Source organism: Engystomops pustulosus, chromosome 6 (assembly GCF_040894005.1).
Source record: "Engystomops pustulosus chromosome 6, aEngPut4.maternal, whole genome shotgun sequence".
NCBI classification, from domain to species: domain Eukaryota; kingdom Metazoa; phylum Chordata; class Amphibia; order Anura; family Leptodactylidae; genus Engystomops; species Engystomops pustulosus.
Window position 1 is genome coordinate 24,633,913 of NC_092416.1, and position 23,090 is coordinate 24,657,002.

General features: G+C 44.7%; 1 protein-coding gene and 1 long non-coding RNA gene across 4 annotated transcripts in view; one reads left to right on the plus strand and one right to left on the minus strand.

The window, feature by feature from the left end:
- Window positions 1-3,588: 3,588 nt before the first annotated feature.
- NPHS1 (NPHS1 adhesion molecule, nephrin) overlaps window positions 3,589-23,090 on the minus strand; it is a 43,793-nt gene continuing 24,291 nt past the window's right edge. For 2 of the 3 annotated variants that reach the window (XM_072155125.1, XM_072155123.1), the window contains 19 exons: window positions 18,722-18,846; window positions 18,359-18,527; window positions 18,026-18,155; window positions 16,794-16,966; window positions 16,374-16,514; window positions 14,589-14,729; window positions 14,124-14,245; window positions 13,706-13,871; window positions 13,397-13,553; window positions 12,180-12,331; window positions 11,893-12,004; window positions 11,094-11,275; window positions 10,831-10,890; window positions 10,406-10,528; window positions 9,185-9,209; window positions 8,907-9,018; window positions 6,885-6,999; window positions 4,119-4,225; window positions 3,589-4,042 (listed from right to left, as the gene is read on the minus strand). In XM_072155125.1, coding sequence (XP_072011226.1) covers window positions 3,917-4,042; window positions 4,119-4,225; window positions 6,885-6,999; window positions 8,907-9,018; window positions 9,185-9,209; window positions 10,406-10,528; window positions 10,831-10,890; window positions 11,094-11,275; window positions 11,893-12,004; window positions 12,180-12,331; window positions 13,397-13,553; window positions 13,706-13,871; window positions 14,124-14,245; window positions 14,589-14,729; window positions 16,374-16,514; window positions 16,794-16,966; window positions 18,026-18,155; window positions 18,359-18,527; window positions 18,722-18,846 — 2,438 coding nt within the window. In that variant the 3' untranslated portion in view covers window positions 3,589-3,916. The remainder of the gene's footprint in view (window positions 4,043-4,118; window positions 4,226-6,884; window positions 7,000-8,906; window positions 9,019-9,184; window positions 9,210-10,405; window positions 10,529-10,830; window positions 10,891-11,093; window positions 11,276-11,892; window positions 12,005-12,179; window positions 12,332-13,396; window positions 13,554-13,705; window positions 13,872-14,123; window positions 14,246-14,588; window positions 14,730-16,373; window positions 16,515-16,793; window positions 16,967-18,025; window positions 18,156-18,358; window positions 18,528-18,721; window positions 18,847-23,090) is intronic. The other variant, XM_072155124.1, reaches the window with a different exon arrangement.
- On the plus strand, window positions 7,429-10,535 carry LOC140134661 (uncharacterized). Its single transcript, XR_011856368.1, has 3 exons — window positions 7,429-7,491; window positions 8,301-8,385; window positions 10,440-10,535. It is a non-coding gene; the product is annotated as an uncharacterized lncRNA (long non-coding RNA).

Consider the following 23,090-nt stretch of genomic DNA (forward strand, 5'->3'; position numbering starts at 1 on the left):
ACCATGGGGACCAGGTTTACCTGACTCCACAAAATTGCCAAAATGTTGTTAGAAGATTTTCTAACCAAAAAAACATATATAACTATATACTGTGTATTTTTTATCTGTTTAAATGTCTGAACACTTAGAGCCACATTTGTCAGGGCTGGTACTCCCGGAATTAGGTGTACAAGTCCTGAAATAGCTGAAATTCCTGGTACGTGTAGGGGTGATGAGGGGCGCGGCCAGAGATGAAGATGGCGCTGCCTTTAACTATTGCTCAGGCTAGTTTGAAATTCTACAGCAGGTGAGACTTGGCATAGAAGTGTCCCGCAGGTACATTGCATCCCAGCTGCCTGTCCGGATCACCTAGGAAGAAGACTTATTATTAGCATGCCGGAGCGCATGGACTAGATGTCCAGTGCTCCGGGCTGCGAATAATGTCACTCCTTTTGTGTGACATCACCTCTCACTCCCAGCATGGGAGAGGAAGGTGCGGGGATGTGCATAATTAGCAGCCCGGAGCACCGGACATCTTGACCCCGCACTCTGACTTGCTAATTATACAACTTTTTTCTAGCGAGTATCTGTAGTTTGTTTTTTATATACTAAGTGGTTGTTTTCCTTTAAGAGTACATCAGATCAGCAGATCCTGATAGAGGGGGCACACAGGAGCATGTAAGTGTGCTTGGTTTATAACCCATGATCCTGGTGGTAGATTTCCTTTAAAGGGGTATTCCAGGGATTATTTATTCACCTCCTTACTTTAAAATAGGCAATCAATTTCAAATCTGTGGAAGTCCTAAAATATGCCCGTCTGGCTTCTCAGGCCTATGACATCACATCTATTAACCATATGACCTGTTCTCAAATTTGTCTCTATTTAAGTGAATGGGTCCAAACGGCAATACCAAACACAGCCACTATGAGTGTCCCGTAATCGAACCCCGTAGCACACTTCTGATTGGAGGAGGTTCCCCATGTCTGATACTTATCACCTATCCCAAAGAAAATTCAGAAGGAACCAGCTACTTGTTGACTCAATTAGTCTTTAAATTCGAATCTTGGATTACCCCTTTAAGGCCACCGTACACACTAAACCCCCAATATGCAAACCACAAAGCATCCGCCACCCCGGCAACCACCTCCACCTAGTGGCCCATACTGAAACTAAGGCCGTGCCCCTCTACAAAGTTACCTAGAGATAAAAGTTTATTTTTTATATACTTATCTTATCTAATATTTAACTTTTTGTACTCATTCTCAGCAGTTTATTTATTCTGTGAAATGTGTTTTTTTTTTAATTTATCAGAAAATTTACAGAAGATTTGTGTGGAAAAGATTTTACTAATTTAAGACGAAATATTTGAATTAAATAAATAATTAATGTATCTTTTCTTCTGTAATTATTTACCATATTTTGTAGTTAATGGGGCAGATTTACTTACCCGGTCCATTTGCGATCCAGCGGCGCGTTCTCTGTGGTGGATTCGGGTCCGGCCGGGATTTATTAAGGTAGTTCCTCCGCCGTCCACCAGGTGGCGCTGCTGCGCTGAAAAGCATCGGAACGCGCTGGAGTTCACCGGCTCGGGCTGAGTGAAGGTAAGTGCAAGTCCCGCAACAGATTTTTTGTTTTAAATGAGGCCGTTTTTCCGAATCTGTCGGGTTTTCGTTTGGCCACGCCCCCCGATTTCCGTTGCGTACATGCCAGTGCCGATGCGCCAAAATCCGTGCGCCAAAATCCCGGGGCAATTCAGGGAAAATCGGCGCAAATCGGAAATATTCGGGTAACACGTCATGAAAACGCGAATCGGGCCCTTAGTAAATGACCCCCAATGTATTTTCTTACTTAAATGGGTTTTCTATATCAGTTGATTCTATATTTTACTCACAAAACGTCAACTGATATGATGGTTACTGACTCACTAGAGGCAACCGGCTTAGTGGTTACACCGTTCTATTATCTTTGTTGTTATGGCCCAGTTTCTCAATGACCATACAAAACCAAACCCCATCGAAATCACATCCCTCATATCAACAGTCAGTTAGGCTACATTCACACCCGAAGAGCTCCTTTTGTATACCCTGAGCTTAACCATAGACATATGCTGGCAGAATGAGGCATCTTTTGTCTGTTCGTTGCATATTGTGGAATACACGGGATGGAAAGACGTACCAAACCAGGTCTTTCGGTTCTGCTCCCTCCTGCTGAGCGACGTATATGTTCAGCAGAGGCAATCGGTGACAAATGCAAAGTATTGCATCCCTCCCCTGGCCTCCGCTGAGAGTAAACTCTGGGAGGTCCCCAGTGATATCACTGCCCATATAAGGACAGTGACATCACTGAGGAAACTCCCTGAACATTGGCAGCTGCCAATCACTGTCTGATACCGAAGTTCACTCCTTCTTCGGCTTTCAAGGGGCGGGAACAGTACAACCTATCCCACTGTATGTGCATACAGAAGGATACATTTCAGCCTTCCGTTTGAAAGTTATGCCGGGAATCCAATTGCTGTACCCTTACAACTTAGAGGTCTGAACGCAGCCTTACTATTTCTTACCAGGTCTCTCAGTGTTTCTCAACGGTCGAGAAACAAGGGATCACTCGGATACTATCAGTTTGTAATAGGGTATCCTATGCAGGGGCAGATTTGTCCTTGACGTATCCCACACCGGAGATAAGGGGGTGCACCATGGTGGGGTGCAGGTTCACCCGGCCAGCTTCAGGGGACAAAGGAGACGATGCATGACCTGCATTCCCAGCTGTTTCTTGGTGTGAGAGCCCACCCCCGCTTAACTCCTCCCTCTCGGCTTTGATTCTTGCCCCTCCCACTAACGTGGAAAAATCAAATATCAGCGACAGGGGGACGAATCAAAACCAAGGGTCCAAAAAATCATGTCTGGACTGCGTCACATATTGGGGCACATTTACTAAGGGTCCGGCGGACGCATTTCCGTTGGGTTTCGCAAATTTTTTCGATTTGCCCTGAATTGCCCCAGGTTTTTGATTAGATTGTGGCGCATCGGCGCCGGCTTGCATGCGACACAAATCGGGGGCGTGGCCATCGGACAATCCTACTGATTCGGACAAGCCTCGGAAGCGACACATGCAGGATATTGGATGAACGATCTTAGTGAATCGCGGCAGACCCGAATCCTCGTCGGACATTCCGGATCGGTGGCGTCAATGGGACGGGTAAGTACATGTGCCCCATTGTGTAATTGTGTGTACATTTTGTATTCACTTTATTTTATTAATATTCATTTTTAATGGTTAAGGTTTTTTTTTCAATAACCCTTTATAGTTTATAACTATCTTTTTTTTTTTTCTCTTTTGTAAACCTTAAAAAAAAATGAAATACAATTCATATTTTCTGTATGTAATCACTTCCCGGAGATGTCTCTATGCAGATTAAGTTTCCCTTCGCTGGATATAATTGTTGGAGTATTAAAAAAAAAAAATTGAAAAAAAAAAAATCTTAGAATGCTAAATATTTCTGTTTTAAATTACATTTGTGATACATTAAAAATAATTGCAAACTGTAAATTTAATTAAAATTTTAATCAATGTAAAGAAAAAGCAAATTACAACCCCCCCCCTCCCCCCTCACCATTTCACGAGCCAAGAACGGTTGCCATAGTAATCAACCAGCGCCGTTTATTGATCCGAGTCCATGACTTTTGCAGAAATACAGAAAACTATCATTTTTCATGTTCTACAATATTTTTGTAAACAATCTTTACCCATAATCCCTTGGGTATTACAAAAACTGTACATTTTGGGTTCATACTTTTTTTTAATTTTAACTTGTTTAACTTGTATTTTAACTCCTAATGTTATAGAAATGGGGAGGCAAGAAATTTGGGGAACTACAAAAATTAAATTAGAGGACATATTAATAATTTGAGATTTTTAGGAATAAAAACTTTTTTTTCTTCACACCAAGTGTCCCTGTCCACCATATGGCGTCTCGTACGTCGCAGACAATGGCGGCTCCGGCTCATCATATACTCTGCCCCCTGCTCCCTGGTATCCGTCCCATGGCTGGTCTCCTCTGTCCTGCTGAGAAACAAAACCATCACCTACATGTACTTACCACCGACAGACAAAAATAAAATATGAAAATCATGTAACTAACCACAGCTCTGTGCTGCCATCTTGTATTACTGGATGCTGGATACTCCCCTCGAACCTCTTCATACTCATGGTAGTCAGACGTGCCGTACCAGTCTTCATATTCTCCTTCTAGAAATGCAATTGTGTATAAATACTAGAATACTTCCTTAATAATAATAGTGGTTATTTATGTAGTGCCAATAAATTCCGCAGTGCTTTACAAATTACTTCTATGTACAAGAATATAACTACTATAATACTGCCCTCTATGTACAGAAATATAACTACTATAATACTGCCCCCTATGTACAAGAATATAACTACTATAATACTGCCCCTATGTACAAGAATATAACTACTATAATACTGCCCCTATGTACAAGAATATAACTACTATAATACTGCCCCCTATGTACAAGAATATAACTACTATAATACTGCCCCCTATGTACAAGAATATAACTACTATAATACTGCCCCCTATGTACAAGAATATAACTACTATAATACTGCCCCATATGTACAGGAATATAACTACTATAATACTGCCCCCTATGTACAGGGATATAACTACTATAATACTGCCCCCTATGTACAAGAATATAACTACTATAATACTGCCCCTATGTAAAAGAATATAACTACTATAATACTGCACCTATGTACAAGAATATAACTACTATAATACTGCCCCCTATGTACAAGAATATAACTACTATAATACTGCCCCTTATGTACAAGAATATAACTACTATAATACTGCCTCCTATGTACAGGAATATAACTACTATAATACTGCCCCCTATGTACAGGAATATAACTACTATAATACTGCCCCCTATGTACAAGAATATAACTACTATAATACTGCCCCCTATGTACAAGAATATAACTACTATAATACTGCCCCATATGTACAGGAATATAACTACTATAATACTGCCCCCTCATGTACAAGAATATAACTACTATAATACTGCCCCCTATGTACAAGAATATAACTACTATAATACTGCCCCATATGTACAGGAATATAACTACTATAATACTGCCCCCTATGTACAAGAATATAACTACTATAATACTGCCCCCTATGTACAAGAATATAACTACTATAATACTGCCCCCTATGTACAAGAATATAACTACTATAATACTGCCCCATATGTACAGGAATATAACTACTATAATACTGCCCCCTCATGTACAAGAATATAACTACTATAATACTGCCCCCTATGTACAAGAATATAACTACTATAATACTGCCCCATATGTACAGGAATATAACTACTATAATACTGCCCCCTATGTACAGGAATATAACTACTATAATACTGCCCCCTATGTACAAGAATATAACTACTATAATACTGCCCCCTATGTACAAGAATATAACTACTATAATACTGCCTCCTATGTACAAGAATACAACTACTATAATACTGCCCCCTATGTACAAGAATACAACTACTATAATACTGCCCCCTATGTACAAGAATATAACTACTATAATACTGCTCCCTATGTACAAGAATATAACTACTATAATACTGCTCCCTATGTACAAGAATATAACTACTATAATACTGCTCCCTATGTACAAGAATATAACTACTATAATACTGCCCCCTATGTACAAGAATATAACTACTATAATACTGCCCCCTATGTACAAGAATATAACTACTATAATACTGCCCCTATGTACAAGAATATAACTACTATAATACTGCCTCCTATGTACAAGAATATAACTACTATAATACTGCCCCCTATGTACAGGAATATAACTACTATAATACTGCCCCCTATGTACAAGAATATAACTACTATAATACTGCCCCCTATGTGCAAGAATATAACTACTATAATACTGCCCCCTATGCACAAGAATATAACTACTATAATACTGCCCCCTATGTACAGGAATATAACTACTATAATACTGCCCCCTATGTACAAGAATATAACTACTATAATACTGCCCCCTATGTACAAGAATATAACTACTATAATACTGCCTCCTATGTACAAGAATACAACTACTATAATACTGCCCCCTATGTACAAGAATACAACTACTATAATACTGCCCCCTATGTACAAGAATATAACTACTATAATACTGCTCCCTATGTACAAGAATATAACTACTATAATACTGCTCCCTATGTACAAGAATATAACTACTATAATACTGCTCCCTATGTACAAGAATATAACTACTATAATACTGCCCCCTATGTACAAGAATATAACTACTATAATACTGCCCCCTATGTACAAGAATATAACTACTATAATACTGCCCCTATGTACAAGAATATAACTACTATAATACTGCCCCCTATGTACAAGAATATAACTACTATAATACTGCCCCCTATGTACAAGAATATAACTACTATAATACTGCCCCCTATGTACAAGAATATAACTACTATAATACTGCCCCCTATGTACAAGAATATAACTACTATAATACTGCCTCCTATGTACAAGAATATAACTACTATAATACTGCCCCCTATGTACAGGAATATAACTACTATAATACTGCCCCCTATGTACAAGAATATAACTACTATAATACTGCCCCCTATGTGCAAGAATATAACTACTATAATACTGCCCCCTATGTACAAGAATATAACTACTATAATACTGCCCCCTATGTACAGGAATATAACTACTATAATACTGCCCCCTATGTACAAGAATATAACTACTATAATACTGCCCCCAATATACTATAATACTTCCCCTGAATACATTTTGTACTTACCTCCCCAGCTCTGATAATCTGGATCTCCCCTCTCTACAGTTTCGTAGTGCGGGGACAGTGATGGGTGATAATCTCGGGTTGGATAGTAGTATATTCCTGACTCAGAAGCGCTGTCCTATAAAATACATGATATGACATGACACAGAGAAGCACTATACATGTTACACCTGGGCACCTACTGTACAACTTGCACTAGTGATGGGTCGTTCACGAACGAGCCAGCACTGAGAGCAGGCTGGTTCGCGTGAACGACTTGACCCGATGGCTCACTAAACCCCGCCCTAAACGGCTCACCATGACCCCTTTTACCCTTAAAAATCTGGTTAAAAGTGGTGTGGTGTTGGGTGACTGACTGGCCTGTAGCTCCCTATTATATATTTAATAGGGAGACATTCAGGAGCAAAAAGAGCCAGCTCACTAAGAAGAGCCAGACTTCCCATCACTAACTTGCAATGACCACAGGTTACCAGCAGGTGGTGGTGTGAGTCTTTACATAGGGAGGAAAGTTTTAGCCACAGTCTGGCTGGTCTTATCACCTTGGTAACGGGCTGTGTGAGGCCTAGATGACGGTTCTGAAAAGTAATGTGGTCTCAGAAGCTAAACTGAGGTAAAATGTTGCCCAGTTCTGTCAGAACCTGGCAGTAGGTGATAAGTCTGATATAGACAGAACCTACAGAGGAAATCTACTGAGTATAGACAGGGGAATCAACAAAGACATAACCAGGGATCTATTCATGGAGATCCCAAAGTCTCAGCTAGAGAAGGGTTACACGTTACCTGCAGGGGGATCAGCCAAATATGGCAGAGGTTCTGTGTGAGCTTCTGCTTCATGAAAGGAAACCTACCGTCAGGATCCATCATGATAAACCAGGGGCACCTACTCATAGATCCATGCCCTTCTTCCTTCTAAAATCAACTTGTAAAATTATGCTAATAGGCCATAAGTGCTCTGGGGAGATGTTACGAGAGCCCCTCCATGCTGTAGCTTCACATGCTGTTACACTGTCTCCCTTAGTACCTCAGCACTTTCCCCCGCCCTCTGCCTGATGTAATCTCACTCAATAGGATGGAGAAAGTGCTCCTGCACAGAGTAACAACCCATAAAGCTACAGAACAGAGGGGATCTAGCAATGCCCCTTCTCCCCATAGCACTTCTGACTCATTGGCAGAATTTTAAAAGTTGATTTTTGCAAGAAAAAGGCCATGGATAACAAATATAAGAAGATTACCACAGTCCCGGTGCCTGGATCTATGAGTAATGGTTTATCATGATGGATTATGAATGTAGATTTCCTTTAAGTATTTTGTTTCCCTGCAGTGGAGCTAAGTATTACACTTAATAGGCTTCCTGTGTCATATTTGGTGTGTTTGGTCCTCTAGAATGTGAGACATTAATTGTAGCTTTTCTTTATTCAGGTTTATAGATGAAGATCGTGACCTTGGAAAGATCAAAGTTTTAGATTTACACCTAAAAACTTTACTGCAGCCTTGGAGCACTAGGGTAGGTAGGAGTCTGTGACACGTTTAGCCAAAATCCCAGCTGCACCATCTCTTATCAGCGCCTCCAGACCTGACCGGAGGTGTGCTGCCTCTTGTGCGGGTCCGAAGCCACTGCACATTTATTTACCCGTCCTGACGCATTCCCCGAAAGTGCATTGTCCGCCCGGAATACACTAAGATCGTGCGCCCGATATCCTGCATGTGTCGCTTCCCGCTCAGGTCCGCAGGAGTTCACCTTCTTCTTCCTGGTGCATGTAAGTGCTAGGGCTTGCAACACAATTTGAAAGGTAAATCCCGTGCGTAATCCGAATCAGTCGGATCGTCTGCACTCCCTGATTTTTGTCGCATGAAAGCCGGTGCAGCTGCGCCAAAATCCGATCGTGTGAGACACAATCCCCTGCTAAATACCTGTCACAGCGTAACAAATTCCAAAAAACTTCGGACAATCCAACTTAAGTGCGGTCCGCGGACCCTTAGTTAATAAGCCCCATAGAGTTGGTACTATCCTCTCGCTGCCCTCACCTGGTAGGTGCTGCTGCCGCTCTCGGAGCCACTGTCTATCAGCAATGTCTTCTTTGCTTGTGTGTTGATCAGCTCTCCATCTCCATACTCATTAAGGGCTCCGTGAGGAGCACTGCAGGGGTTAAATACGAGGAGAAAAACTTAAATGGGACTGTATAAAAAAAAAAAAATAGAAAAACGACTTCTTCCCTACATTAGCGCCACTTTTGTCTAACAATTAGACCCATCATTCTCTTAAATCTTTTAAAAATGGTAAACACCTCCATTTATTTCCTTACCTCTCGTCCTTCTTGATTACATCCCCTATAAAAAAAAGTGGAAAAATGTCAAATTCAGCATCGGCAAATTGCAGGTTTTTAGTAGCTATAGCGTTTTTTTTTTTTAGTTGAATTCCACATTCTTCTGTGAAGTTACTACATGGAAACCGTCAGCAAGCTGCTGGTGACAGATCTATTCTCTCCAGGGCCGGCTCCAGGTTTTAGTGGGCCCCTGGGCGACAGAGCCTTAGTGGGCCCCTCCGTGGGCCGCCCTCCAGTGGCCACACTGCGCCCCTTCCCCCTGCGGACACACTGACTACCCCCCTTCCACCTGCGGACACACTGACTACCCCCCTTCCACCTGCGGACACACTGACCACCCCCCCTTTCCCTGCGGACACACTGACCCCGGGGACACACTGATCCCCCCCCCCCCCTCCCCTGCGGACACACTGAACCGCCCCTGCTGACACAATGACCCCCTCCTCCCCCTGCAGACACATTGAACCCCAACCCTTCCCCCACCCCATGTGGACATACTGACAACCCCCACCCCCCGCTGACACACTGACCCCCCCGCCCCCCGAGGACACACTGACTCCCCTCCAGGAAAGAATAAAGAATTCACCTTTCCTGGTTCCCCTGCGGACACACTGACCACCCCCCCTTCCCCTGCGGACACACTGACCCCGAGGACACACTGACTCCCCTCCAGGAAAGAATAAAGAATTCACCTTTCCTGGTTCCCCCGGAGCAGCGCCTGCAGCTGTCTTCGGCCTGGGCCTCCCGTACGCGCCGGCTCTGAAGCCGGCACACGTGATTCGATGACGACATCATGTGTGCCGGCTTCAGAGCCGTCGCATACCCTCCGGAGCACCGGGACAGGTAAGTTTTAGATTCTGCCTCTATGCTGCGCTCCCGACCAGCGCAGCATAGAGGCAGAAAAGTAATCAATCCGGATGGTGATCAATTGTACCAGTGTCTTATAGCGTACACTTGCCCGGGTTGGCCGGGTGCTGGCGCCGGGCCTGCTTCTCTCTATTATGTATATTCATGTAGATATTTAGGTGCACCTACGTGCCCTGAGCAGTGCTGAGCAAGCATGTATTTTAGGGTTTAACTAGCATCTATTACGCATGGTTAACTTTTTACTAAAACATATAAACATCAGTAAACATCCTACTTGTTGATGGTGCCCAAAAGCGAAAAGACCTCACATTAATTACACTTCTTTATATTTACCTTCTTTTATTCTTCTTCTGAACCTCCTCACCAGGTAGAAAACCAGTCCTGCATTAGATAAGAGAAGTAGCGCCCCCCCTGCACCGATGGCGGCAAACATGTATGACGTCCACAGGAATTCATCTTAGAGGAAGAGAAATATATTACACGTTTTTTATAAAATGAATTTTGCTTCGTGCTCTGCTACCGTACAGTTTCTATATTATAGCAGTTTGCGTCTGTTTATTCCATTCCCTAGACGACCAAGTAGGTGTTTGGCCCCACCCAATTGCTGCTATTTAGGCATCATTTGACAACTTAGCTCCGCCCTGATTGGAAAAGGATTAAACCTGAAAAGCTGCTACATGAGAGCTCAGTGATTTTATATGGTCACTGATTCCTCGGACCTCCAAAATAAAAATCTTAGACTACTTTAGCCGACTCACCAGCCTTTGGTACATGAGGAGCTGCTTGTGTGGGTTCAGGGTCCTTTGCGTCAGAGTCCTCTATAAAAACAATACAAGATATTTGTATTAGTAAGTTATGTGACTTTTAAACACACAGACTAAAGTGCATAATGCTTAGTGAAGCTCCTCAGGGGCGGGATTATGCACAGACATTTGACTTCCTGTGTCTTTCTCCACCCCTGAAGTGCTGCATTACATATAATACTTTAGGAAACGCCTTAGCTGAGAATATGAACCCAGACCTTTTGTGGTGACAGTGAGTACAGCGCCGCCATCTGCGTAGTCACTGTCTCCCAGCTTATTGACGGCATTTACAGAGAAGTTATACACGGTGCTGCCTCTCAGACCAACGATAGTGAACACAGTGGACCGGGGTGGAAATACGTCGACGTACATGTAACTGTCAGCCCCGGTCATCCGATACCTGCAAAACAGAAGTGTTGTTTCATCACTGACCACTAGGTTAAGTATTTTTAATAAAAAGTATTACACTACCATAGCTGCAACATTGTCCACTGATAACCATCACTAATATTGAATGTGCTTACTCAAATACTCAGGATCCAAGGGGGCTGGAGTTCTGGAAGCCCCACCCCAGAGTAGGTGGTTCTGTCCAGTTTCACGGTCCAAGGGCCATGATTAGTCAGGGCGGAGCTTCAACATCCCTTTTTTTACTAACTGTGAAGTTGGCATGTATTTGAGATGCCACAGGAGGAGATGAGAGGACCCAATGTTCAGGTTCGGCTTTTCAGTTCGGTTGCCTTATCAAACATGTTGCCAGATTGGTGGCCGAACAGCCAATCCTGGAAAAATTGACTCCCCAAGCAACTAGCCATGGCTCTGATTGGCCAGGGGGACAACCCTTGGCCAATCATAGCCATGGCTAGTTGCTAGGAATATCAATGTGACCGATTGGCTGTTTGGCTGCCAATCCGGTAACATGTCCTGGTCAGGTGGACGAACCCGACCATCGAGTCTGCTCAGCGAGTCTGCTCTCAACACAGGTGAGACTTTTTTTAAAAAAATTGTAAATCCATTAACCTGACTCTAAATTGTTGTTCCACTCCTCCATCAAATCCTTCCTTCCATCCTAGGGTTACGGAATTGTGAGTGAAGCTCAGGATCTTCAGATCGGTGGGAGGATCGGGACGACCTTTGGTAGAACACAGAGAATTATCACATTAAGACTAACTAATGCAAAACTTTTTGCAATAGTCACATAAATACTTGGGACTTATCACCCCCCCCCCCCCGCTATGATGCTACACTGCTGCACTACATACATTATATACAATGATTGATGCTATCTATGGTAGGTATGGTCTTACTGGTGCTGACGAGTTGTATGGAGAAGCTGTCCACTCCTAGAGCGTTGGTGGCCGTGCAGGTAAAGATGGCGTAATCATGCACTGCGCTGACGTTGGCGATGATGAGAGTGCTCCTGTGTATCCACAACTCATGGAACGTCTTGACGGAGTACCTAAGGAATTCATGGTGGTAATAGAGGAGGAGCATTAAGAAATTGCAGTGGACCCTCGGAATCACTTACCTACCCAAGTGTGTGATAAGAGACATCGACCTCGATGGTCAACAACCGGAAATAGTACTTTCTGGCATCATAAATACTCAAGGATAGCAGTTACTTAGCTGTATTGAAACTTCTGATGTGTTATGTAACAGAGGACCTGGCACTGCGATTTGGGACACTTAACCCCCATAGGTCATTATGGGTCAGTGGTTTAGTGTTCCAAATTGCCCTTTAGTTAGCCTTCATACTTACCTTAGTCCAGAGCTTCCACAATGAAGTCGGGACACTACACCTTAATACAACACCGGGGGTAAGCCAAAGTCGGGCTGTACTGCTCCGGCCTCACTGAATTTAAACACCCGGTCCAGTCGCAATCCAGCGGCGCGTTCTCGACAAGGATTCTGCTGGGATTCACTAAGGTCGTGCGCCTGATGTCCACCAGGTGTCGCTGCTGCGCTGAGGTCCACTGGAGTTCACCTTCTTCTCTTCTGTGCATGTAAGTGCGTGTCAAGCAACACAAATTCTTTTTTAAATACGTTTTTTCTGAATCCGTCGGGTTTTCCGACAGCCACGCCCACCATTTCCATCGCGTGCAAGCCCGCGTCGATGCGACACAATCCGATCGCGTGCGCCAAAAACCCGGGGCAATTCAGGAAAAACAGTGCAAATGGGTAATATTCAGGAAACCCAGTGATTCGGCCCCTTAGTAAATGAGCCCCATTATCTTTCGTTCTACAGCACCTTTTGGGGGTCATATTAAAGATAAGAATCTCATCTTTTAGATCACATCATGATTTTGGTTCTGGAAGCTACAGAACCAGAGATACAGGTAATTAAAGAAAAAGGGGGAACTGGATTTTTATCTTCAGCTCACATTTCCTTCAACTGCCCGGGTTGGCTAAAAAAAAAAAGCAAAAAATTAGCTCCAAATCAGCTTCAACTTCTGCCCACTCCTCCATAGGAAGATAAAACTAATATGAAAGCCTGGGCTGATGAATATTCTTAGATTTTAAAAACCTGGGGTTTTTGAAGTCCAGGGTGATGCCGTTCTTTGCCCAGCTGAAGGCCACGTTTGGGATCCCCTCGGCTTTACATTCGAGCCCCGTTGAGGATTTCCCGTCTCCAGAAACGGCCACTTTGCTCAAGTGAACTCCTTTCTCTATTTCTGGCTTAACTGTAGGAAACAAAAAAGTACAAAATGTGTCCAAGTAGGGTAACCTGGGCCCACCAGAGGGATCCTTAGCTTCATGGTTGGCCAGTAGATCCAGTATGGCCTACACTGAAGGTGGGAAGAGCAGTCAGTATGGACCAGGAGATCCTACTTACAGCGCACAACCAGGCGGGTATCAGCCTTGACAGGTGGAGGGATCCCATTATCCACCGTGCACTCGTAACGCCCGGCATCCGACCGCTTGGCGTCGTCAATAATGAGTTTGCCGGTAAAACCATCAACTTCTCTTTCCAGACCAGACAAGTCTCTCTCCTCATCTCCCTGTTGAAGGGAAGGATCCATGATTAGTTCTCATAGTTACAGCCCAAAGCCTAAGGCTGCACTACTGCGAGATTCTGGGGACCCCTTTACTGTTCTCATGGGGACTTTTGTTGATCTGGATGAATATCTACCTCCACGTAGCAGTGGTGTTCAAGCCACTTAGGTGTACAATAGATATCGATGTGGATGGTGACAAGTGGTCCCCATGTTAGTTGATATATGAGGAAAGAAAGAGATATAGAAGCTCCATACCAGCCACCTCCACTGAAACATGTCACCAGTCACTGGATTGGCATCTGCCACGCACGCAAGCTCCGCTCTACCACCAAGGTCCACTTCTGTGGGGTCAACGAGGCTGCGGATGGACGGGGAATCTGTAGAGATGGAATCAAGGACCACAGATGAAGCTCCACCAGCAATTGACATGTAACTGTATAGACTTTTATCTCAACGATTTGCCTTCCCGGTAACCATGGACAAGCTGCCATTGACCGATTTTATTATCATTTTTAAAGGTGCTCCTTACTTCTTATTCTCCTAGTCACATAAAGGTTTTAAGGTGTTAGAATTTTTGAGACAAGACTGTGTTGTAGATGGATCTTACAGGTGCCCAGAAGACTAGTAAACCCTATTAAAGGCCTTGGCTGATAACGGAGAGCAATCACACATATAATCTCAATATATACAAATGTACTGGATTTGTATCCAGGGTCTTACAATGGACATCCAGTTGTACCGTGGTGCTGTTCTTTCCCTCCTTGTTCACACAGGATACGCTGTATACTCCGGAGTCAGCTCGGCTCACGTTCCAAATCTCCAGAGAGCCCCCTTCTTTCACGTGGTGCCTGTGGGCTACTCCTGCAAAAATGATACAGGACATTCATCAATCTCTTGCATCCATTTGGTCAGTGGCGTAACTAGAAGCTGATGGACCCCAGTGCAAAGTCAATGCAGGCCCCCGACTATAATGTATGGTGCGTAGTAATAGTCTTCTCATATGGGAAAGTGACACCATAAGGGCCCCCTATACCTCTTGGGCCCGGGGGCGACCGCAACCTCTGCACCCCCTCAAGTTACGCCCCTGCATTTGGTATAATACTGCACCACCAGAGCGATGCATTATAGTGTTATTATGTAACAGCGCAGTGCGGAGTAGTACTGCAATGTGGCCTCCAGATGTCCCTGTTGTCGCTTCCCTTGTACAGATCAGACACTGATGGATAATTGGTTTTCTGTGTAAGGCGCAGGCAGGGAACTAACACCTCCGGGCTACAGAGAGGGGAGAGTATGTTTTATTAAAGGGGTTGGAGGTATTTTGAATAATGCATCACACGGCTGTGGTAACCCGATGCCGCAGCATATGTACGTTCATGGAAAGCTGACATAACCTTTACCGCGCCATATGCGCCTGGTTAGACACGATTGTGTACCGCCTCGTGACTTTCATTGTTTGCGGATTGTCAGCAGTAACTTTACGGATGGATTTTCATGACTCGGCAGCTTCAGTCACCGCTCGTAACAATGAAAGGTGAGAACCTCGTGCCTCGGAGATGTAATGGGGTTCTTATAAATTCATGAGGCTTTGACAGTAATTGATAAGTTATAGCCAAGGGCTCCCTGTACAGAACATGTGTAGAGACGTGCGAGTTGTGATCAGCCTTCATTGGAAACACTAATCTGCATGGTGGGAAGTCAGAAGATACACAGAATCTTACCAAAAGTCTCCAAATAAGACGTCACAGTATTCCCCAGATACATGAAATGAACCCCTGTGGGCATGACAGGGTTAAAGTGGTTTTCTGAGCTAAAAATATTGGCATCCTACCCTCAGGATAGGTTATTAATATCAAATTGTGAGGGTCTGACACCCAACAACCCCCTTGAAGTGCCGCTTCCAACTGTGACCTTCACATTCTTCAAACACTGAATTCGGCTGAGCTGCAAAACCAAGAACAGCCACTATACAATCTTTGGCGCTGTGCTTGGTAGACTGAGAAGAGGTCGCAATACTCATATGAAAACAGTACTCTCCTCAAACAGATGCAGATAACTATAGGACTAATTGATTTTAATAACATCTATGCAATTCTTCCATTGACCTGCGGGGGTGCTGCAGGATAATAGAACAATTCTAAATGGATTCCTTCATACTTTACAACCTATGACAACTTTCTCCATTCACGACCAAACGTGTCTGTGTAGAATTCTATATAAACAATGTAATTCTACATTTGCCCTGCGGAGGTGCTGTAAGATAACTAGACACTTCCTGTTTGATTTCCTAATAATCTACAGTCTATGGCACCTTTTTTTAGCTTTATGACCAAACATTTCCATGCATTATAAAGTTAGGCAAAAGATTTCTATAAAAACAATGTAATTCTTAATTTGCCCTGCGGAGGCGCTGCAGGATAATTGAACACTAGTTTCCTTCAATATCTACTATTAATTGAGGCAGGTACAAGCATCACACCAGAATTTACATCCTACAGAACCTCTCACCTCTGTTCAGTACTTGCCCTCGTAGACTCCACGTGTAGTTGACCGCCTCAGGGTTGGCCCGGATGTACAATGGGATGAGGGCTGCTCCGTGTTCCACCGCCGTGACAACCTTTGGCTGCTCATCAGTAAATTCTGGTGGAACTAAAACACCAGACGCTGGTTAAAACTTTCCCCATTTATGAGAAATTTTTTAGGTCTCACTTTTGATCCCTATAGGGTTGACCAGTTGGATTCGATGGTTGGTAAGATACCTCCTCCTCTTCAGATGCCTCCATTTTCAGTACCACTTTTGGTTGTGGGTTGGTCCATAACATAAAAATAGTTTCATATATATTCAGTACAAGAGTATAGACTGAAAAAAATCTAAAGATTAGGCCCAAGTTTTTCCTGAGACTTGTAGACATGAATGGCCGTACTCACACAGGACATTGAGCTTGTAGAAGGTGTTGACAGTCTCACTCAAGGCTTTGCTATAGGCCTCGCAGGAGACACGTTTCCCGTTGTCCGCTGAGGAGAGTGTTAATGTGACGCTACTGGAGGTCGACTTTCCACCATATTCCACATTCCTCATACCCAGATCTCTGCCTTGCAAACTGTTGAAGTAAGATGCCATGTTATTGGGGAGTTTAATGGTTGGCTGAGGAGATTGGGCGTGATTGGTAGGTTTGTTGTCATGGTGGAGTTTTGGTTGGTTGGCTGTGTGTCTGGTTTATGTGATCATTTGGATATTCTGTTGGTTAAGTAGAAAGATTGGTTGATTAGATAATTTATTGCTTGATAGAGTGGTTTGTTGGGTGGTTAGTACAGTGGTAAAGTTTGACTAGTTTGTTACTTGATGTGGGTTTTCGGCTCGTACCTATATACTTCCAATCTTATAGCACTCACGTGGCTGTTTGGTGAATTAGGCGGTAGGTTGATCAGGTGATTGGTTGGTAAGTTGATTGTTTAGCTCCTAAAGTGATAAGGTGGTTGCTTGGATGGAGGTTGGGCAGTTTGTTGATTGGTTGGCAGGTAAGGCTTTTGGTTGGTTGTTTGTGTGGTAGATTGGTTTGTGTAGGCTAGTTCTTTGGTTGGGTGGGCAAATGGCCAATATTTGGTGTTTGGATGCCTGGTTGTTAAATTTCCTATGCGTTTGATCGATTGTTTTACTATCTATATGGTTAAAATGGCTTTTTGGTAGAGTGGTTGGTTGGTTACTTAAGTGGAAGGTTGGTAGTTGTGTGATTGGTTTGTTGGTTGGTAAGGCTTTGGTTGTGTGGTAGATTGGTCTGTGAAGGCTAGTCTACTGTTCAGTTGGGTTGGCGGTTGGCACATGTTTGGTATTTGGATTTCTAGTTGTTTGATTTCTTATGTGGTGTATTAATTGTTTCACTATTTATATGGTTATGATGGCTTTTTGATAGAGTGGTTGGTTGGTTGCTTGGGTGGAGGTTGGGTGGCTTCTTGTGTGTTTGGTTGGTTGGTAAGTCTTTGGGTTGTGTGGTAGATTGGTTTGAGTAGGCTAGTCGGTTGGGTGGGCAGTTGGCTCATCTTTGGTGTTTGGATGTCTGGTTGTTTGATTTCTTGTGCCGTAGATTTATTGTTTCACTGTTTATATGACTAGTTTGTTTTTTTGGTACAGTGGGTGGTTAACTTATACCTATACTACTCACATGACTCCATCTTTGATCCAGGATATTGTAGCTTCGGGGTTACTGCTGCCCGTCCTGCACTCTAGGGTAATGGTGCTTCCCCGTTTATAATCTTTGGGCGGGTTTATAATTTTCACATCAATTGGAGGAACTTAAAAAAAAAAAAAAAAGATTCTAAGATCTGAGGTCAAAACATCAACCCACAGTTCGAAAATTCCATGATTGTTGCCTCCCCCTTGTCATATTACCACCTATAACATCATAACCCAGTCCTTATAATTTCCCCTCAATGTTTATCGTTCCTATTCCCAGCCACCGGCATGATCTTTAGATGGTCTACATATTGTGACTTACACTGGATATGGAGCTTTGTTGTGGCAGTCAGTATGTTCTTCCCGCCATCATTGGTGGCATTGCACCGATAAGTTGCCTGGTTGTCACTTGGTACAGTTTCTATGATGACCTCTCTGGAGACAATCTTCCCTGTAGATATTGTCTTCCCCTCTGACACCATTCTCTTATCCTAAATGTTCAAAAGATTTAGGATAGTTTTTATGAGAAGCGTCATCAAGTGCTGAAGATATAGGTATTGAATACTGGCAAGATGTGTTCTTCACCATAGGTAGGTTCTGACCATATCTAGGTCCTTCACCACTGATATGAATGGCCCGGCACGTTGACAATACATTCATCAGAAACTTCTTCAAGTCATTTTACCTTAAGCCATATGAGTCGAGGAGCAGGGTGACCACCACTGGACAGACAGGTTATTTTGACTCGCGTTCCCGCCCGAAAACGGGTGTCCAAGGGAGGAGCCTCAATCCAAATTTTTTGAGGAGGATCTAAAAATGAATTTGACCTCATTACTCTTCACAAGGGAGTCACCAGTAGGAGTGATTGGACATCACCGACTCAATTATTGACTTTTTTATGACAATTTGAAATGTTTTCTTCAGATAAATGTAATAATTTGACAAATCTGATTACTAATTCTATCGCTCACCCGGGCTGGACTCACCTCTCCACGCTCCTGGCTGTGCTCCTGCTTCCCAACTAAGGAGGCTCTCCTGGATTTAAAGGGCCAGCGTCCTCCTTATTGCAGCTCGTTAATCCGGCTTGCCCTTATAATCTGGCACCTCCCTTCCTGCCACGCCAGATCTTCAGCATCATTTCATGCTAATTGAAAGCCCTCCAGTGTTGCTGTGATCAGTGTTCCTCCGTGTTCCTGTGTTTCTCGTGTCCCTCTGTGTTCTGTCATCCGTTCCTGGCTGCCTACTCCGTGTACCTGTTCCTGCCTGTCTGTACCATGTGCCAGCTCCTGTGGTCCTGCCGTGAGTCCAGCTCATCCTTCCAAGATGTACCCCTGCTGTCATCCCAGGCTCGGACTGTGTCCTGCATCTCCCTCCGTACTACCTTGGCCACCACCAGGGGCGTAACTTGAGGGGGTGCATAGGTTGCGGTTGCACCCGGGCCCAAGAGGCTTAGGGGGCCCTTATGGTGTCACTTTCCCATATGAGAAGACTATTGCTATAAACCATACATTATATTCGGGGGCCTGGCACAGACTTTGCACTGGGGCCCATCAGTTTCTAGTTACACCACTGGCCACCACCGCGGGCCTAGTCGCATCCATGGAATGACTTGGTGGCACCACGCCGCAGCAAGACCATCCCGCTTTGCGGCGGGCTCTGGTGAAGACCAGGTGCCACTGGAAGTCGACAGAGTTCGTCTCACCGTTGAGGAACATTCCAGATGTCTTCGGCAGAGACTTTGACTCTACTGCACTAGCTCCGAACACTCCATTGGGGCTTGTGCTGTCTGTTCTCCCACGTCCAGCAGACCCCAACACCTTGGGCTCCTGGGAGGTACCTAGGTGTTAATGCTGATTCTCCACATCTGTCGGTTCCTGTGCTCTTCAGTGTCGGTGCTCGCTCTCCTGTGCAAGTCTCAGCATTCCTGGACTCTGGTTGTATGGGGAATTTTGTGGATGCCGCCCTGGTCTCTCGGCATCATATTCCGGTGGTTCCACTAAAGAATCCGCTATCCCCGTCTTCCGTGGATGGTCAGACCCTGTCCGAACCGGTCCAGTTCCGTACTGTGCCAATTTCTGTTAGGTTGGAGCTCATCACAAAGCGACTCTAGTTTTCTACGTCCTGCCATGATCCACATCGTCTCTTCTCATGGGTCTTCCATGTCTACAACTCCATGCTCTGGTCCTCAACTGGAAGACTGGTGAGATCCTGAGTTGGAGTCCAGAATGTGATTCATGCTGCATGGCATCAGCGGCTCCGGTCCTGACGAATTTTAAGCTTCTTAGTCCCTTGCAGATATGTCCTGGGAAAGCCTAAGCCTCAGCTTTACTTTCCTATCATAATAATCTTTATTTATATAGCGCCATCATATTCTGTAGCTTTCCAGATTCTGGGGAACATATACAAATAAAATAAGACATTACAGAGTAATAACAGTCATATCAAACAATAGGAGTGAGGGCCCTGATCACAAGAGCTTACAGTCTATGAGGATGAGGGGGTGACACAAGAGCTTACAGTCTATGAGGATGAGGGGGTGACACAAGAGCTTACAGTCTATGAGGAGGAAGGGAGGACACAAGAGCTTACAGTCTATGAGGATGAGGGGGTGACACAAGAGCTTACAGTCTATGAGGATGAGGGGGTGACACAAGAGCTTACAGTCTATGAGGATGAGGGGGTGACACAAGAGCTTACAGTCTATGAGGATGAGGGAGTGACACAAGAGCTTACAGTCTATGAGGATGAGGGGGTGACACAAGAGCTTACAGTGTATGAGGATGAGGGGGTGACACAAGAGCTTACAGTCTATGAGGATGAGGGGGGACACAAGAGCTTACAGTCTAAGAGGATGAGGGGGGACACAAGAGCTTACAGTCTAAGAGGATGAGGGGGTGACACAAGAGCTTACAGTCTAAGAGGATGAGGGGGTGACATAAGAGCTTACAGTCTATGAGGATGAGGGGGTGACACAAGAGCTTACAGGCTATGAGGATGAGGGGGTGACACAAGAGCTTACAGGCTATGAGGATGAGGAGGTGACACAAGAGCTTACAGTCTATGAGGATGAGGGGGTGACACAAGAGCTTACAGGCTATGAGGATGAGGAGGTGACACAAGAGCTTACAGTCTATGAGGATGAGGGGGTGACACAAGAGCTTACAGGCTATGAGGATGAGGAGGTGACACAAGAGCTTACAGTCTATGAGGAGGGGGGGTGACACAAGAGCTTACAGTCTATGAGGATGAGGGGGTGACACAAGAGCTTACAGTCTATGAGGATGAGGGGGCGACACAAGAGCTTACAGTCTATGAGGAGGGGGGGTGACACAAGAGCTTACAGTCTATGAGGATGAGGGGGTGACACAAGAGCTTACAGTCTATGAGGATGAGGGGGTGACACAAGAGCTTACAGTCTATGAGGATGAGGGGTGACACAAGAGCTTACAGTATATGAGGATGAGGGGGGACACAAGAGCTTACAGTCTATGAGGAGGGGGGGTGACACAAGAGCTTACAGTCTATGAGGATGAGGGGGTGACACAAGAGCTTACAGTCTATGAGGATGAGGGGGTGACACAAGAGCTTACAGTATATGAGGATGAGGGGGGACACAAGAGCTTACAGTCTATGAGGAGGGGGGGTGACACAAGAGCTTACAGTCTATGAGGATGAGGGGGCGACACAAGAGCTTACAGTCTATGAGGATGAGGGGATGACACAAGAGCTTACAGTCTATGAGGATGAGGGGGGACACAAGAGCTTACAGTCTAAGGATGAGGGGGTGACACAAGAGCTTACAGTCTATGAGGATGAGAGGTGACACAAGAGCTTACAGTCTATGAGGATGAGGGGGTGACACAAGAGCTTACAGTCTATGAGGATGTGGGGGTGACACAAGAGCTTACAGTCTATGAGGAGGGGGGGTGACACAAGAGCTTACAGTCTATGAGGAGAGGGGGTGACACAAGAGCTTACAGTCTATGAGGATGAGGGGGTGACACAAGAGCTTACAGTCTATGAGGATGAGGATGAGGGGGTGACACAAGAGCTTACAGTCTATGAGGATGAGGGGGTGACACAAGAGCTTACAGTCTATGAGGAGGGGGGGGGGTGACACAAGAGCTTACAGTCTATGAGGATGAGAGGTGACACAAGAGCTTACAGTCTATGAGGATGAGGGGGTGACACAAGAGCTTACAGTCTATGAGGATGAGGGAGTGACACAAGAGCTTACAGTCTATGAGGAGGGGGGGTGACACAAGAGCTTACAGTCTATGAGGATGAGGGGGTGACACAAGAGCTTACAGTCTATGAGGATGAGGGGGTGACACAAGAGCTTACAGTGTATGAGGATGAAGGGTGACACAAGAGCTTACAGTCTATGAGGATGAGGGGGTGACACAAGAGCTTACAGTCTATGAGGATGAGGGGGTGACACAAGAGCTTACAGTCTATGAGGATGAGGGGGTGACACAAGAGCTTACAGTCTATGAGGATGAGGGGGTGACACAAGAGCTTACAGTCTATGAGGATGAGGGGGTGACACAAGAGCTTACAGTCTATGAGGATGAGGGGTGACACAAGAGCTTACAGTCTATGAGGATGAGAGGGTGACACAAGAGCTTACAGTCTATGAGGATGAGGGGATGACACAAGAGCTTACAGTCTATGAGGATGAGGGGGTGACACAAGAGCTTACAGTCTATGAGGATGAGGGGGTGACACAAGAGCTTACAGTCTATGAGGATGAGGGGATGACACAAGAGCTTACAGTCTATGAGGAGGGGGGGTGACACAAGAGCTTACAGTCTATGAGGATGAGGGGGTGACACAAGAGCTTACAGTCTATGAGGATGAGGGGGTGACACAAGAGCTTACAGTCTATGAGGATGAGGGGTGACACAAGAGCTTACAGTATATGAGGATGAGGGGGGACACAAGAGCTTACAGTCTATGAGGAGGGGGGGTGACACAAGAGCTTACAGTCTATGAGGATGAGGGGGTGACACAAGAGCTTACAGTCTATGAGGATGAGGGGGTGACACAAGAGC